Raw genomic sequence first — 18187 nt, forward strand, 5'->3', positions numbered from 1 at the left:
GCTCTTGGAAATAGGGTGGTGAGCCCTTGGACCGCAGCTGGAGCTGCGGCAGACAAGTCTCCCAAGCTGGCACAAGACAGGAGTCAGGGCAAGACCCAAGGCAGGACAGGGCAAGACAGGACAGGGCTAGACTAGGCAAGACACAAGGGACAAGAAATGACAGATGAGACAAGGACCGGATCCCAGATGAGGCAAGGAAAGCAAGGTAGTGAGGCTAGAACTGGAACCCAGACAGGACAAGGCAGGACAAGGAACTAGGCTAAAACTTGTTCCAGACAGGCAAGACAAGGGCAAGGCAAGAACTGGATCAGGACAAGACTGGACAAGGCAACGAGCAAGATAGACAAAGCAGGGACTAGATGTTATAGACAAAGCAAGGCACAGGGAAAGGTAAGGTCTAGGCAAGACTGGACTATCGGGGCAAGGGCAAGAGTTCCAGGCAAGGCAAGACTGGCCAGGTCCACAGCAGGACAAAGTCTGGAGACAAGGCAGTACTAGAGCTTGGCAGGAACATGGAGGCAAGGCAGGGCTGGAACTTGGCAGGAAGTGGGATTCTAGGCAGTTCCTATTTGCAGTCTCAATTTATGTTCATTAAGGCATGCGGTGAAGCTACAAAGCAGTAAATATAAAACAAATCGGAGAAAATTTTTCTTCACTCAACGTGTAATTAAACTCTGGAATTCGTTGCCAGAGAATGTGGTAAAGGCGGTTAGCTTAGCAGAGTTTAAAAAAAAAGGTTTGGACGGCTTCCTAAAGGAAAAGTCCATAGACCATTATTAAATTGGACTTGGGGAAAATCCATTATTTATTTATTTAATACTTTTATATCCCACATTTTCCCACCAATCGCAGGCTCAATGTGGCTTACATAATCTGTAGAAAAGGCAGTGCATGAAGTTCAATTATACAGTTTAAAAGTAAGACAGTAAACAACATTTGAAAAAACAATATTTGAAGATAAAAAAGATAGTTAGTGTCTTTGAATCTTTGATAGACTAGAAGTTAATTTGAAATTATGTTGAGCCTGGAGAATAAGCCTTTTTGAACATTTCAGTCTTCAATAATTTTCTGAATTTTAAGTAGCTCTGGGTACTTTCTGGGATAAGCAGCATAAAATGTTTTGTACTTTTTGGGGATCTTGCCAGGTATTTCTGACCTGGATTGGCCACTGTTGGAAACAGGATGCTGGGCTTGAGGGACCTTTGGTCTGTCCCAGTATGGCAATACTTATGTACTTAAGACTAAGTTGTACAGGATGAGTTGTTTAGCCAATATAAACAAGATACAGTAGAACAGTATGGGATGTCACATCAGAAATAGACTTCTTGGATAGCACAGTTTTAAAGAACACGTTTAAAAAATTTGGGCCCAATATTCAAAAGGGAGCTGGCCATCCAGCAATATTCAGGGGAATTTAAGCAGTTGCTGCTGCTGAATATTGCCTGTGATCATCCAGGCACTGTCTGGTTAGTGCCAGGGCGGAGCCTGAGCGGAGCTCCGGTTTGTGGTGATATTCAGTCCGCTAACCAGCTAAATAAGCCGATAAAGTTAGGACGGCAAAAGGCTGTCTTAACTTTATCTGCTGAGCTAAATGTGCACCAGTCTGAATATCAGCCGACACCTGGTTAACTTCCCAATGACCACAAATACCCGGATATTCAATGCTGAAGCTTAGACATTGTCTGGCTTTGAATATCCATGGTTATTTCAGCCTGCAGCTGTTTTAAGAGGCTTAAAAACTGCCATGGGCTGAATATCTGCTCCCTTCTTAAAAATAAAAATAAGCTGATAAAAATTTTAAAGTGATAATAGACTTATGACAAAATTATGGATAACTAGTAAAAAAGGCCCGTTTCTGTTTTAAAGGAAACGGGCGCTAGCAAGGTTTTCCTCGGAGTGTGTATGTTTGAGTGAGTGTGTGTGAGAGTGACTGTGTGAGACAGAATGAATGTGCAAGTGTGTGTGTGTATGACACAGAGAGAGTGAGACTGGGTGCGAGTGTGTGTGTAAGAATGAAAATATGTGCCAGGGTCCCCCCTCCCTCCCAGTTCCAGGGTCATCATCCCCCCCCCCCCCGGTCTGTCTCCCAGTTGCAGGGTCCCCTCTGCCTCCCAGTTGCAGGCGGGTCCCCCCTCCCTCCCTTCCTTTTTCCCAGTTGCAGGGTTCCCCCTCCCTTCCTTCCTCCCTTTTTCCCAGTTGCAGGGTCCTCCGTCCTTCCCCCCCTGCCCCCTTCCTTCCCATCCCTCCCCCCTCCTCCCCTCCCTCCCAGTTGCAGGGTCTGTCTGTCTCCCCCCTCCTTTTGTCCTTGACGTTTTAAAGCAATTTAAAAACAACAATGTGCAGCAGCAGCTCCTAGGTTTGCTTGTTTTTGCGTGTATGCGAATGACGGCTGCGTAGGGGAGTGGAAACAGAGATTAACCAATGGGCTTCCTTGCTTACCGTAGAGTTGCTGTGCTGTCTTCCACTCCTGTCTATTAAACGTCCTGCAGCATCTCATAGGTTTGCTTGCTTTGTTGTGAGTGAATGGGGATGACGGATGGGCAGGAGTTGGACCCGCTGGTCTTTCCCTCCCCCCTCTTCTGAGTCGCCAGTGGACCCCGACGCCCGCCCTGAGCCCTCACCCGCCTTCTCCACAGTGGACAGTGGCCGCAGCTGCTCGCTTGCCGTCTCGCCGCCCTCCCTCTTCGTCCTCTCCGACAGTCCGAATCCAGACTTGGAGAGGAGAGGGAGGGTGGCAGCGGTTTTTTGAGGGCGGTTATTGTGCACGGGTGGTTCGGGAGGTTGGCAGCCAGTGTGGAGCGATTCCTAGGCAGGGGAAACACGCTCCGCGTGTTTCCCTACTCCTCCCCCTGCCTGGGTCGCTGTTTGCTGCTGACGTCAGTTTGATCTACTCCATGAAGCAGACCACCTCTGGCGGAATCCACGGTCCCAGGCAGCTTCAGAACGTTGGAGGTGAGAATTATTATATAGAGTGATATCTGTAAAACATCAAGATTTCACCCTCTGATGGTCAGATATTACATATTTAGGGCGTACAGTGAAAGAGTGTTGGGATTGTTATATTGTTAATTTTCCGTCTTCCTTGATAGGTTTTCTTATAAAAGTAGATTATGCCTAAAACTTCACATGGTGCAAGCCAGAATGTGCTTCTACCGTAGATGTGCTCAGGGAAAGAGCATGGGTGGAGTTACGATTTATTCAGCCCACGGTAAAAAGTAGCTTGTAAGCTGCTACCAGCCATGGGCTGCCTAAGGTAAAATTATGTATCATACCTGATAATTTTCTTTCCATTAATCATAGCTGATCAATCCATAGACTGTTGGGTTGTGTTCATCTACCAGCAGGTGGAGATAGAGAGCAATCCTTTTGCCTCCCTATATGTGGTCATGTGCTGCCGGAAACTCCTCAGTATGTCGATATCAAAGCTCCATCTGCAGGACTCAGCACTTAGAGAATTACACCCACAAAGGGACACTCTGCCCAGCTCACCACCACCGAAACGGGGGAGGGAGATTAACCCAGCTCATCCCCACACAAGTGGGGGAGGGGAATCCGTCCAGCTCATCCCCGCGGAGCAGGGGAGGGACACCACACCCGCCGATGCGGGGGGATCTGGCTTATCTTGCAACCGCGGGAGGAGCTGACTGACCCTAACACCGCCAAAGCGGGAGGGGTACAAAGCTGCCCTACAGCCGCACGAAGCGGGAGGGAGCGCCGGCAGAATTTAGGTCTCAAGCCAGCCCCGTAAAACGGAGGGGAGAGGAATGCAGCAGCTCACTGTAACACAAAATCGTCTCAACTCCTGAAGAATCCAATTGAAAAAACTTGAACACGAAGTCCTCCTGGAGACTAAACTTGAACCTGAAATGCAACCAGAATATAAACAGTACAGATATCTGGGAGGGGCTATGGATTGATCGGCTATGATTAATGGAAAGAAAATTATCAGGTATGATACATAATTTTACCTTCCATATCATCATGCCGATCAATCCATAGACTGGTGGGATGTACCGAAGCAGTACTCACCCAGGGCGGGACATAGAAATCCGTGACCGCAACACCGAAGCTCCAAACCGGGCCTCCGCCCGAGCAGCCACAGTCAAGCGGTAATGTCTGGAGAAGGTATGAGCCGATGCCCAAGTTGCCGCCCTACAAATCTCTTCCAAGGAGACGGACCCGGCCTCTGCCATCGAGGCCGCCTGTGCTCTAGTGGAGTGAGCCTTCAGCTGGATAGGCGGCACTTACCCCGCGGCCACATAAGCCGTTGCAATGGTTTCCTTGACCCATCGTGCCACTGTAGGCTTGGCAGCCTGCAGACCCTTATGAGGACCTGCGAACAGCACAAACAGATGATCCGACTTCCGGAATCATTGGTCACTTCCAAGTATCTGATGATGACTCGTCTCACATCTAGATATTTGAGAGCAGAGTACTCCTCTGGGTAGTCCTCCCTACGAAAGGAGGATAGACAGAGCTGCTGATTCACATGGAAGCGAGAAACAATCTTGGGCAGGAAGGAAGGCACTGTGCGAATAGACACTCCTGCCTCAGTGAACTGCAGAAAGGGCTCCCGACATGATAGTGCCTGGAGCTCGGAAACTCTTCTGGCTGAAGTGATAGCCACCAAAAAGACTGCTTTCAACGTCAGGTCTTTCAGAGATGCCCTCGACAAGGGTTCACAAGGTGGCTTCTGCAGGGCTCTTAGCACCAGATTGAGATTCCACGCAGGTACCACTGAGTGCAGAGGAGGGCGCAGGTGATTAACTCCCTTGAGAAAGCGTACCACCTCTGGCTGCGAGGCCAGGGAAGCACCCTTCAGGTGACCCCTGAAGCAAGCAAGAGCCGCTACCTGGACCTTAAGGGAACTGAGCGACAGGCCTTTTTCCAGACCTTCTTGCAGGAACGCCAATACTGAAGCAATTGGAGCAGTGAAGGGAGAAAGTGAGCCTGCCTCACACCACGATGCAAAGGTACGCCAAACCCTGGCGTAAGCAGTAGAAGTAGAGCGCTTCCTCGCTCTCAGCATAGTGGCGATGACCTTGTCTGAGAAGCCCTTCTTCCTCAGACGCTGCCGCTCAATAGCCAGGCCGAAGACCAAAGGGGGAGGGATCCTCCATTACCACGGGACCCTGATGCAACAGGCCCCGCTCCGCTGGCAGCTGCAAAGGGCCGTCCACTGAGAGCCTGATCAAGTCCGGATACCAGGGACTTCTGGGCCAATCCGGACTCACCAGGATTATCTGGCCTGGATGCTTTGCCACCCGGCCTAGCACCCTGCCCAACATGGGCCAAGGCGGGAACACATAGAGAAGCTCCTGTGTCGGCCACTGTTGGAGAAGAGCATCTACTCCCAGAGATCGAGGGTCCCGTCCTCTGCTGAAAAAGCGCGGCACTTGGCAATTGGCTGATGACGCCATCAGATCTAGGCTCGGCTGGCCCCAGCGCTTCGTGATGTCCAAGAAGGCCTGAGCAGTATTCATGACTCCCGCAATGTGGGCCGCTGACAGCTGTTCCAGGTTTGCTTCCGCCCACAGGCATAGCTTCATGGCCTCCTTGGCTAGAGGGGCGCTCATGGTACCTCCCTGGCGATTGACATAGGCCACAGCCGTGGCATCGTCTGACCGGACCCGTACTGGCTTCAGCGCCAGGACCGGGAGAAACTCCAAAGGCGCCAACCGAATGGCTCTAAGTTCCAGGAGGTTAATAGACCACTTTGCCTCTGTGGGGGACCAGAGCCCCTGCGCTGTCCTTCCCAAGTAGTGGGCTCCCCAGCCCGTCAAAGAGGCGTCCGCCGTGACGACAACCCACTCCGGGGTCATAAGAGGCACTCCTGCGGACAGCTTGTCTGGCCTCAGCCACCAGCTCAGCACCTTGCGCACCGCCGGATCCAAGGGAAGGCACACAGCGTAATCCTCCGAAGCTGGAGTCCATCGCTGCAGCAGAGAGAGCTGTATAGGTCTCATATGGGCCCTGGCCCAGGGCACTACTTCCATCGTGGCTGTCATAGAGCCCAACAGCTGCACATAGTCCCAAGCCCGAAGAGGAGAGGCTGCTAGGAACTTGTCCACTTGGGAGTCGAATCGAATCGAACTCCCAGATACTCCAGGGACTGAGTCGGGCGCAGCTGGCTTTTCTCCCAGTTGATGATCCACCCCAGGGAGCTCAAAAGAGCAATCACCTGGTCTGAAGCTCTGCCGCACTCTGCATAAGAGGGGGCTCGGATCAACCAGTCGTCCAGATAAGGATGGACTTGTACTCCTTTCTTGCGAAGGAAGGCCGCGATGACCACTGTTACTTTGGAGAAGGTCCGCGGAGCAGTAGCCAACCCGAACGGGAGGGCTCTGAACTGGAATTGTCGGCTCAGAACTGCAAAACGCAGAAAGCGTTGATGAGGAGGCCAGATGGGAATATGCAAGTAAGCTTCCTTGAAGGCCAAGGATGCCAGGAACTCCCCTGCCTGCACTGCCGCTATAACAGAGCGGAGAGTCTCAATCCGGAACTGCCGAACTTACAAGGCCCGATTGACCCCTTTGAGGTCGAGGATAGGCCGGACAGAACCTCCTTTCTTTGGTACCTCAAAGTAAATGGAGTAACGTCCCTTGCCAAGCTGATCTTCTGGCACCGGAACGACCGCACCCAGGCGGATCAGATTGTCCAGGGTCTGCTGCACTGCCACAGCTTTGACCGGAGACTTGCAGGGAGAGTGCACAAACCCGTCTCTTAAGGGTCGGCAGAACTCTAGCTTGTAGCCATCTCTGATGACTTCCAGCACCCAAGCGACTGAAGTTACCCTGGTCCACTCGCCCAGAAACGAGGATAGGCGTCCTCCAATCTGCTCTGGGCCATGGACCAGCGCCCTGTCATTGGGTACGAGACCATGGGGGAGGACCGGAGGAGGCACCTCCGGGACGGCGGTCTCTGCAAAAGGAATGCTGCTTGGGGGAGAAGTTCCTTATGAAGGAAAAGGGGGCAGAGGAGCCCGACTTGCCCGGGCGATACCGACGGGCTTCCTGAAACCGCCCTTTGGAGGAACTGGGGCGGGCACCACTGGCCCGAGCCCTGACCTCCGGTAACCTCTTGCCCTTAGACGTGCCGAGATCGGTCACAATCTTGTCCAGCTCGACCCCAAAGAACAGCATGCCTTTAAAAGGCAACTTAGCCAGGTGAGACTGAGGGGCGTGGACAACAGACCAATGCTTTAGCCAAAGCCACCGCCGTGCAGAGACTGTCTGAGCTATACCTTTAGCCGAGGCTCTCAAGACATCATACAGCAAGTCTGCCAAGTAGGCCAAGCCCGATTCCAGGGCTGGCCAATCAGCCCTCAAGGAAGGATCCGAGGGGGAAGCCCGCTGCACCAGCTTCAGGCACGCCCTGGCCACATAGGAGCCGCAAATTGAGGCCTGCAAACTTAAAGCAGCCGCCTCGAAGGACGACTTTAAAGCCGCCTCCAATCTCCTGTCTTGGGCGTCCTTTAGGGCCATGCCACCTTCCACCGGCAACGCCGTTTTCTTAGTCACCGCAGTGATTAAAGAATCCACGGTAGGCCCAAGAAAGGCCTCCCATTCACAGTCAGGCAGAGGATAGAGGCGGGACAAAGCCCTAGCCACTTTAAGGCTCGCTTCTGGGAAATCCCAATGAGCCGAAATCAAGGTGTGCATGGCTTCATGCACGTGGAAGGTTCTAGGCGGGCGCTTCGTCCCCAGCATAATGGCAGAGCCAACAGAGGCTGAGGGAGAGACGTCCTCCGGAGAGGAAATCTTCAAAATGCTCATGGCCTGCACAAACAGGTTGGCCAAATCCTCTGAGCGAAAGATCCATGCTGCAGAGGGGTCATCCGCTCCATCCGAGCGGGAATCCGTCTCCTCCAAGGAATCCCCAAAGGACCGTTGGGAGAACTCAGATACGCTGCCCTCATCTACATCAGAGGAGACAGAGTCCTCTAGGGCCTGGAAGTCCACCCGAGGGCATTTGCTTCCAGAGGCCTCAACCCCTTGATCAGAGGGGGGAGCCGGGGCAGCGTTTAACCTAAGAAAAGCCTGATGCAGCAGCAAAATGAGCTCAGGGGAGAACCCCCTAGACTGTGCACTTCTGCTGCCTGGGCCATGGCCTTAGACGCACCCTCAACCGGCGCTCGCAAGAGCGGGGGGGGGGGAAACATGCTGCGCATCCAAAATGGCATCTGGCGCGAAACTCCGAGGAGCCGCTCGGAAAGAACGGCGCTTAACTTTCGCCGCTTTCTTGCCGTCGCCCGAATCAAGGGCGACCATAGCATTAACGTCTCCCACCTCGAGGGCGGCCCAAGAAGAAGCCGTCCGAGCAGAGTGGCTGGCCAAAATGGGGGGGGGGCAGCAGCGGGGGATGGGCGCTTATGGCGGGAAAAAAACGCCGCACCGGAGGAAGAACCGGGACACTGACCGGACTCCAAACTGACGCCCAAACAAAGGCGAGTCAGGCTTTGAAACCCCCGCATCCCCGCTAGACGCACACACACGGTCCGGGGAGCGAATCTTCGCGCCCTCGCCCTCCGACGTCATAAGCCACGTGGAGACCGAACGGGGAACCCCCTGCCTGCTATAAAAGGTAAAATAACCTGCTTTTCGCTCCGAGCTGAAACAAACTGGTGTCCCAGTGAGAAGCTGCAATAAACGCCGATATAAACGTTGAAATAAACGCCCTTAAAGGACGTTCAAATTTTTTTTTTTTTTTTTTAACGGAGCAAGTGGGAGGGGGGAGAAAAGGAGGGACCTGGCACCACCAGGTTTGCACTTGCTCAAGAAGAGCCCTCAACCCCAGGCACTCAACAAAACCTAAGAATTAGGCTTGGAGACCTAGCCAGAGCTGCTGCTGTGTGTGACCACCACCTGCTGAGATAGAGAACATACTGGGGAGTTTCCGGCAGCACATGACCACATATAGGGAGGCAAAAGGATTGCTCTCTATCTCCACCTGCTGGTAGATGGACACAACCCACCAGTCTATGGATTGATCGGCATGATGATATGGAACTCCAGATATTCAATGCTGCGACATGTACGGCTCTCAACGCTGAATATCAATGGTATGTGCGCTGACCAGGAAGTTAACCGGCCAGCAGTCGATATTCAGACCAGTATCCCAAATGGTATGGGATTTGCATTGCAAACCGTACAAGGAGAGACTTGCTGACCTGAACATGTATACCTTGGAGGAAAGGAGAAACAGAGGTGACATGATACAGACGTTCCAATATTTGAAAGGTATTAATCCGCAAATGAACCTTTTTCGGAGACGGGAAGGCAGTAGAACTAAAGGACATGAATTGAGGTTGAAGGGGGGCAAACTCAGGACTAATGTCGGGAAGTATTTTTTCACGGAGAGGGTGGTGGATATGTGGAATGCCCTCCCACGGGAGGTGGTGGAGATGAAAACGGTAATGGAATTCAAACATGCGTGGGATAAACAGAAAGGAATCCTGTTTAGAAGGAATGGTTCAGTGAAATCTTAGCGGAGATTGGGTGGCGATGCTGGTAATTGGGAAACAAAATGGGAGCTGGGCAGACTTCTACGGTCTATGCCCTGATTGGGACTGAATAGATAGGGATGGGCTGGAGTGTAAATTTTAAGGGGCTTCGACGTAGCTTCAGAATTTAGTACAAGAACAGTGCTGGGCAGACTTCTACAGTCGGTGCCCTGAGAAAGGCAAGGACAAATCAAACTCAGGTATACATATAAAGTATCACATACCATGTAAAAGAAGAGTTTATCTTGTTGGGCAGACTGGATGGACTGTACAGATCTTTATCTGCTGTCATTTACTAAGTTACTATGGTGAACTTGGCAGATAAAGTTAGGACGACCTTTTTGCTGTTTTAACTTTATGTGCTCACTTAGGGTCCCTTTTACAAAGTTGCCGCACACCAATTTGGGTCTACCACCGGAGCCTGGCAGTAGTGCCCGCCCCTCAATGTGCGCCATTTCCAGCGCATCAGAGGCATTCTTTTTGTTGCACGGGGGGCTTACCCATTAGTAATCGGGCAATATGTGTGCTGCCCAGATATCGCCAAGTAAGCACAAGAGAACTTACCGCCTCCTAAATAGTATGTGCTCCTCCAGGAAACGGCCACTTGGCAATTACTTCACTTACTGCACGGCCATTTCTGAGCCCAGCTGCGAATTTCCCTTTTACTGTGCGGCGGTAAAAGGGGACCTCATCATGTGGCAAACCCACGGGCCGATGCCACTCCAGGGCCCCTTTTACCGCCACTTGGTAGTTCTATAGTTATACTTTATTTGGGTTTGCTATACCGCTATTAACTAACTTGCAGATCACTGCAGTGCAGAATTCTAAAAACAAAGAAAAGAACTACAAAAATCCACAGGACAGTGTTCAGTGATACTAGTAATTCAAGAAGCAATCACACATACAGTAAAAGGCAGGGGAAAGAGGAAACAAGGGGATATTGCAGGAACTGGATAGGAAACGGTAAAGTCTTATGTGCAATTAAATGTTTATTTATTTATTTATTACATTTGTATCCCACATTTTCCCGCATAGCAGTAGGCTCAATGTGGCTTACAGGTTCCGGAGAGGAGAGTACCAACTCCAGAAATATATACAGAGTGGCAGTGGCGTTCCTAGGGGGGGTGGTGGGTGCGGTCCGCCCCGGGTGCACGCTGCTAGGGGGGTGCCGCGCACCTGTGGGCGACGCTCGTTCCGTCCTCCCTCTGCCCCGGAACAGGTTACTTCCTGTTCTGGGGCAGAGGGAGCATGGAACGAGTGACGCAGACAGGCGCGCGGCACCCCCCCCCCCCCAGCAGGTAAAAATGCACCTGGGGGGTGTCATTTCGCCAGGGGGAGGTGTCGTTTCGTCGGGGGGGGGGGGGGGGCGCATTGGCGATCCGCCCCGGGTGTCAGCCGGACTAGGAACGCCACTGCAGAGTGGAAAATAGAGTAACAGTAGATGCAAGGAAGCTGGTAAGGTTCCGGAAAAGAGAATACGACTCTGGTATGAATATATAGTAGCATTATAGAAAGAAGTAATCCCATTGAGGCTGATAAGTCTCCGGGGATGGGGCTACAGCTTCTAGTGAGCAATACAGAGTAGGATAAGGGTAGAAGTACACTTAATTATAACTGGAGTGGTAAAATTTGTACAGTTTGAAGTAATAGGATTATGTGGAAGGGGTAATGTTTGCTGAAACAGCCAAGTTTTGAGCAGTTTTGACTTTTTTAAATGACAGTTCGAATGGATTGAGAGAGGAATAGAGTTCCAGAGGAAAGGGGCAGCAAAGAAGAAAGTCCAATGATGAGTAGACTCCAGTTGTGTAGAATGTGCACTAAGGAGATATAATCAGTGGTTGTTTGTAGAACAAAGAAAGCTGTTCAGGGGAATAAGGAATAGTAAGGTTAGAGAGATACAGGGGCGGGGGGTGGGGGTGGGGGTGTCCCAACCGATAAGCTTTAAAGACGAGTGTGAGAGTCTTAAAAATGATCTGTTCATCAACTGGGAGCCAATGCGATTTGAGAAAGGACAGACGTGATCATATTTTTGGCCATGGTGAAGCAACTTGAGCACAGTATTTTCGAGAGTCTGGAGTTTCTTAAGAAGTAAACGAGAGCAGCCAAGGTAGATGATATTACAATAATCTGGCCTGGGGTGATGCAGAGAGAGAGGATCAAAGCATGAAAAGTGTCATGATCAAAGAATCTACGAACCAAGCGAAGTTGGCGAAAGAGGTTCTGAGCCTGCTAACGGACTGTATATCGCCACTAACCGGCTGAGTGCTAGTTCTACCCAGCTCCACCCCAGACTGTCTGTAACGTAGCCAGTTAGGGCTAAGTGCCGCCGAATATCTGGTGATCAGCCAGCTTAGTGGGGTTTAATCAGGCAAGAGCCTGTCCTACTCAGACCCTTTTGAATATTGACCCTCTGTATATATGGGTGTAAATTATGCATTAACATTTTACACCAGCTCTTCAGCAGATGTAATGTCCTTGCCTTGAAGGGAGGTGCTCTTGCTGATGGAGTTACCTACTAATGTCTAAAGTCACATAGGTGCCTACAAGTCTTTATAAACCAGCACCAAAATATCCCCCCCCCCCCCGTTTACTAAGCTGCGTGGCAATGCCGACACAACCCATTCAAAGTGACTGGGCTGTGTTGGCATTAGCACACGGCAGCCACCAGTGCGGCTTAGTAAAGAGGAGGGTAAGTGTCCTTCCTGTTCTTTTAACCTAGACACCCTGTTATAAAATGAACTCCACAGTGATATTTTACAGATGTGACAGCCTCAGATTTCCTAAGGGGCCCTTTTTTACTAAAGCACAGGAAAAAGTACCCTGCGGCAGTGCAACCGCGTCTTTTGGGTGCGTGCCGGGCCATTTTGCTGCATCCTGGAAAAAGGGCCTTTTTTTAAAGGGGCCAGAAAATGGACGTGCGGCAAAATAAAAACCAGCGTGCGTCCATTTTCGGCCTGAGACCTTACCGCCACCCATTGACTTAGCAGTAAGGTCTCACGTGCTACCCGGGCGGTAGGCATGCAGCGCGTTTACCACCGGGTAAGCGTCACATGGTAGAAAATATTTTCTATTGCGTGTTTTCAGTGCACGCCAAATATCAGAATTACCGCCCGGGGCACGTGGTAGCCAGGCGGTAATGATGATTTGGCGTATGCTGGGTGCGTGTAGACCCTTACGCACCTTTGCAAAAGGACCCCTCAGTTGGTAGAAGCAGCATCATGAGAGACTGCTATAGAGTAGCATCTACCAAAAAGATCCCATAAATAGCAGTGAGTTGAAATATCTCTCTATATAAAACGCACCTTCAACGTTCTAATGAAGCCGGAAGGACGCCTGAAACCGGAAGATGTAGTTGTGTAGATCACTTTTTGCCCATGAGGGTCTGCCCCGCCCTCACGTCACAACGTGATGACATCGAGGGTGGAGCACTGACACCGAATCACATTGCTCACCCGTCGCTATGACACGAAACGTAACGTCAGATGCAGCACGGACGACGACGACCATGAAAAAAGTAAGGTGTATCAGCAGCTGCTGGAACTCGGAGGGAAGCGGAAGGACCCTGGAAATCGGAGGGAGGGGGGACCCTGGAACTGGGAGGGAGGAGGAGGGGGGACCCTGGAACTTGGAGAGAGGGAGGGAGGGAGGGGGACACTGGAACTTGGAGGGACGGAGGGAGGGGGGACCCTGGAACTTGGAGGGAAGGGGGACCCTGGAACTTGGAGGGAAGGGGGACCCTGGAACTTAGAGGGAGGGAAGGGGGACCCTGCAACTTGGAGGGAGGAAGGGAGGGAGAGGAAACCCTGGAACTTGCACGGAAGGGGGACCCTAGAACTTGGAGGGAGGGGACACCCTGGAACTGGGAGGGAGGGGACGACTCTGGAACTCAAATGGAGGGAGGCAGGGAGTGGGGCCACGGCCCTGCAACTCGGAGGGAGGGAGGGTGAGAACACATTTAGCCTAACAATCCATTTCAAAATATTACTTGCAGAAAGGCAATACCTTGCTAGCGCCCGTTTCATTGGTTTCAGAAACGGGCCTTTTATCCTAGTTTCTTTAGAAACAGTATTGAGCCCTGATCTACTGCAGATATTTCTTTTAATTTCTTATGTACTGCCTGCAAGCCTGAGGGTTATTGAAATGGTGCTGACTATTCAGGTATAGCAGGTATTTTTCTGTCCCTGGAGGGCTTCCAATCTGAGTTTGTAGCTGAAGCAATGGGGGGGGGGGGGGGGGGGGGAGAGGGTAAATGATTTGCCCGAGCTCACAAGGAGCTGCAGATGGATTTGAACTGGGTTACTCTGGTTCTCAGCCTGTAACTGCCATAGGAACCTGAGTGTGGAGTTCCCCAGGGATCCCTCTCTCACCAACATTATTCAACCTAATGACGACACCTCTAGCCAAACTACTAGCCAATCAAAACCACAACCCCTACATTTATGCAGATGACGTCACAATTTACATCCCATTCAAACATGATCTAAATGAAATCACCAACGAGATCAACCAAAGCCTCCAAACAATGCACACTTGGGCAGATGCATTCCAACTAAAACTTAACGCAGAAAAAACACAATGTCTTGTACTCACCTCACAACACAACACAAAAAACTTCACCACCATAATCACACCATACTGCTCCCTCCCTGTCTCACAAAACTTGAAAATTCTTGGAGTCACCCTTGATTGAAACCTCACTCTTGATACCCACATGAAAAACATGTGGAAACTCAAAAGAGTAAAACCTTTCTTCCCGAGATACATCTTCCGTATCCTGGTACAGTCAATGGTAATAAGTCATCTGGACTACTGCAATGCACTGTACACCGGGTGCAAAGAACAGACAATAAACTACTACTACTACTATTTAGCATTTCTATAGCGCTACAAGGCATACGCAGCGCTGCACAAACATTGAAGAAAGACAGTCCCTGCTCAAAGAGCTTACAATCTAATATCTAACAATAAATCTAATATCTAACAATAAATCTAACAATCTAACAATAAAAAAAACTCCAAACTGCCCAGAATACGGCCGCCAGACTCATATTTGGAAAAACTATATAAGAAAGTGCAAAACCCCTAAGAGAGAAACTTCACTGGCTCCCACTTAAGGCACGCAGTGCGTTCAAGATCTGTACGATTGTAGACAAAATCATCCACGCAGGTGCCCCTATCTACATGCTAAACCTCGTAGACCTACCTCCCAGAAAAGCCACAAGATCATCCCGCAAATTTCACAACTTGCACTATCCCAGCTGGAAAGGACTTAAATACAAGCTGATGCATGCCTCTCCCTTCTCTTACATGAGCACGCAGTTATGGAATGCATTACCATTTACCAACAGACTTGAAAGCAACCAACGAAACAACTATCTTTCGAAAATCTCTGAAGACATTCTTCTTCAACAAGGCCTACAATGAGAACCTACAGCCTCACTAAGTCACCTCACCAACCCACTCAATTATGAACGCTTACCTTCTATAACTACCCTAATCACTCTCTTCCTTCCTCTTTTTCCCCTTCCTAATCACTACACATTACTAACTGAATCCGATCTGATATCCTGAAATGACAATGTTAACAAATCTATGTAAGCAGCCACATTGAGCCTGCAAATAGGTGGGGGAATGTGGGATACAAATGCAATAAATAATGATAATAATAAATAATAACCATGAGGTTGGAAATGCCTTTCATGGAACCGCGTATCTTAAGTATTACAGCACCACTGCCGACAAGAGACAACTGATGACTGCGGAGAGGTAAGGTAGCAAAAATCGTAAATTAAAAAAACAAAACAGAAACGATTCTTGTTCCTGTTATATCCCATCCAAGCCACAAGAGAGTGCTGAAGCCACTTCCGTCCATTGTTAACACTGCCAGAGTGCCAGTTCCTTTCAGAGCTCTGTCGAGCGGGAGTGGGGGAGAGAGAGAGAGAGAGAGAGACCTCCCCCACCAAGTAGGAAGGAAGGGAGAGATGCATGCTGGATATGCAAACTGCATATGCAAACTTCCTCGTCATCGCCGTGGCAGAGGGAGTTGCAGCTGGGACCAGCAGACAAGGGCATACTCCGAATGCTTGCTTGTGACTTTCGCTGTTCTCCGTTGCTTATCGCAGGCCAATATATAAACAGAGGAAAATCTTGCCTGTTTCCTTCTAGCCTGGAAGAGAGGCCACTGCGTATATAAAGGAACTGCAGCCAGCAACCTGAGCAACCTCAGTCTTAGCTCAGGAGGAGATGGCAGTGGTGGTCGCTTTCCTGGCATTCTGTGCCCTGCTGGGCTTCCCTGCTTTCCAGGCAGCAATGGTGCTGCCCGGCAACAACATCTGGAAGCTGACCCAGGTAAGCAGAGCAGCTGGCAGTGCCTTCAGACAGCTGAAACGTGTGGGGGGGATACCTAGATCGTGACAATTTCACCATGCCAGGGCAGCAGCTGAAGATAAGGGTGCCCCCCTCCGACCTTCTCATTTGGGCTTATTTGATGACAGACTGATTGAAAAAGGTAGTGTGATGCTTCCCCTGATTTGAGGTTTGTTCTGGTCCCGTCCAGGTTCGCCTGGCAAGGGTTGATCCAGGCCTCAGTTTGTCCTACTGCATGCAGGGACTTGCAATCTTGCTTCTTTTAGGGAATGCAATTGGGAAATTAGAAATACAAGTTCTTGCCTGTATTAAGTTGAACCTAGATCTGCAGTGATCTGGTAACTCCGTGGTCGAGCAGTGTAGAATGGATACTGGGTCAGATCATCAGACATTTTGGGAGGGAAGCACACGTTTTCATTTAGGTGTGTATTCTAGCTGACAGGGAAAAGGCAGGCACACAGTTTAAGTGTCTCACTACTGAATCTTCACAACACTGTACAATAGTGTGAGGTGTTCAGGTAAGATAAGTTCCCTTCCCCAAAGGGCTTACAATCCATGCAGTAATTTCTAAAGGATTTTTGGGCTTAACAGTGCCAAGAAGGCATGTACTTTCAAGCAACCCTGGAAGATTGGAGGGTGGCCAATGTAACACTGATTTTTAAAAAAGATTCCAGGGGAGATCCGGGAAATTATAGACCGGTGAGTCTGACGTCGGTAACTGGGAAAATGGTAGAGGCTATTATTAAAAACAAAATTACAGAGCACATCCGAGGACATGGATTACTGAGACCGAGTTAGCACGGCTTTTGTGTGGGGAAATCTTGCCTGACCAATTTACTTCAATTCTTTGAAGGAGTAAACAAACATGTGGACAAAGGGGAGCCGGTTGATATTGTGTATCTGGATTTTCAAAAGGCGTTTGACAAGGTACCTCATGAAAGGCTACAGAGGAAATTGGAGGGTCATGGGATAGGAGGAAAAGTCCTATTGTGGATTAAAAACTGGTTGAAGGATAGGAAACAGAGAGTGGGGTTAAATGGGCAGTATTCACAGTGGAGAAGGGTAGTTAGTGGGGTTCCTCAGGGGTCTGTGCTAGGACCGCTGCTTTTTAATATATTTATAAATGATTTAGAGATGGGAGTAACTAGCAAGGTAATTAAATTTGCTGATGACACAAAGTTATTCAAAGTCGTTAACTCGCGACAGGATTGTGAAAAATTACAGAAGGACCTTACGAGACTGGGCGGCTAAATGGCAGATGACGTTTAATGTGAGCAAGTGCAAGGTGATGCATGTGGGAAAAAAGAACCCGAATTATAGCTACGTCATGCAAGGTTCCACGTTAGGAGTTACAGACCAAGAAAGGGATCTGGGTGTCTTTGTCGATAATACACTGAAACCTTCTGCTCAGTGTGCTGCTGCGGCTCGGAAAGCGAATAGAATGTTGGGTATTATTAGGAAAGGTATGGAAAACAGGTGTGAGGATGTTATAATGCCGTTATATCGCTCCATGGTGCGACTGCACCTTGAGTATTGTGTCCAATTCTGGTCCCCGCATCTCAAGAAAGATATAGTGGAATGGGAAAAGGTGCAGCGAAGGGCGACTAAAATGATAGCGGGGATGGGACGACTTCCCTATGAAGAAAGACTAAGGAGGCTAGGGCTTTTCAGCTTGGAGAAGAGACAGCTGAGGGGAGATATGATAGAGGTATATAAAATAATGAGTGGAGTGGAACAGGTGGATGTGAAGCGTCTGTTCACGCTTTCCAAACATACTAGGACTAGGGGGCATGCGATGAAACTACAGTGTAGTAAATTTAAAACAAATCGGAGAAACTTTTTCTTCACCCAACGCGGAATTAAACTCTGGAATTCGTTGCCGGAGAACGTGGTGAAGGCGGTTAGCTTGACAGAGTTTAAAAAGGGGTTAGACGGTTTCCTAAAGGACAAGTCCATAAACCGCTACTAAATGGATTTGGGAAAAATCCACAATTCCAGGAATAACATGTATAGAATGTTTGTACGTTTGGGAAGCTTGCCAGGTGCCCTTGGCCTGGATTGGCCGCTGTCGTGGACAGGATGCTGGGCTCGATGGACCTTTGGTCTTTTCCCAGTGTGGCATTACTTATGTACTTAGGTGTGTTCTGGGTTGGAGTTGATAAAATGTGCCTAAAGATTGTGCCAGCATTTACTGCTATTCTGGAAGTAAATGTCTACAGCTTCAATTTAGCAGCGGTTTCTATCTGATAACTACTAATATTTTATAAAGACACACGGGTGCCATTTTTCTTTATAATCCAGGTTCACTTACCCTCCACC

At 49.7% G+C, this 18187-nt stretch overlaps 1 protein-coding gene across 1 annotated transcript in view; it reads left to right on the forward strand.

The window, feature by feature from the left end:
• The first annotated feature begins 15496 nt into the window (after nucleotides 1-15496).
• The window catches only part of GM2A (GM2 ganglioside activator), a 56943-nt gene continuing 54252 nt past the window's right edge, over nucleotides 15497-18187 (forward strand). Inside the window, exon 1 of the mRNA XM_030212008.1 lies at nucleotides 15497-15850. Within this exon, the coding sequence (XP_030067868.1) occupies nucleotides 15746-15850 (105 nt within the window). The 5' untranslated portion in view covers nucleotides 15497-15745. The remainder of the gene's footprint in view (nucleotides 15851-18187) is intronic.

This window comes from Microcaecilia unicolor, chromosome 8 (genome assembly GCF_901765095.1).
Source record: "Microcaecilia unicolor chromosome 8, aMicUni1.1, whole genome shotgun sequence".
NCBI classification, from domain to species: domain Eukaryota; kingdom Metazoa; phylum Chordata; class Amphibia; order Gymnophiona; family Siphonopidae; genus Microcaecilia; species Microcaecilia unicolor.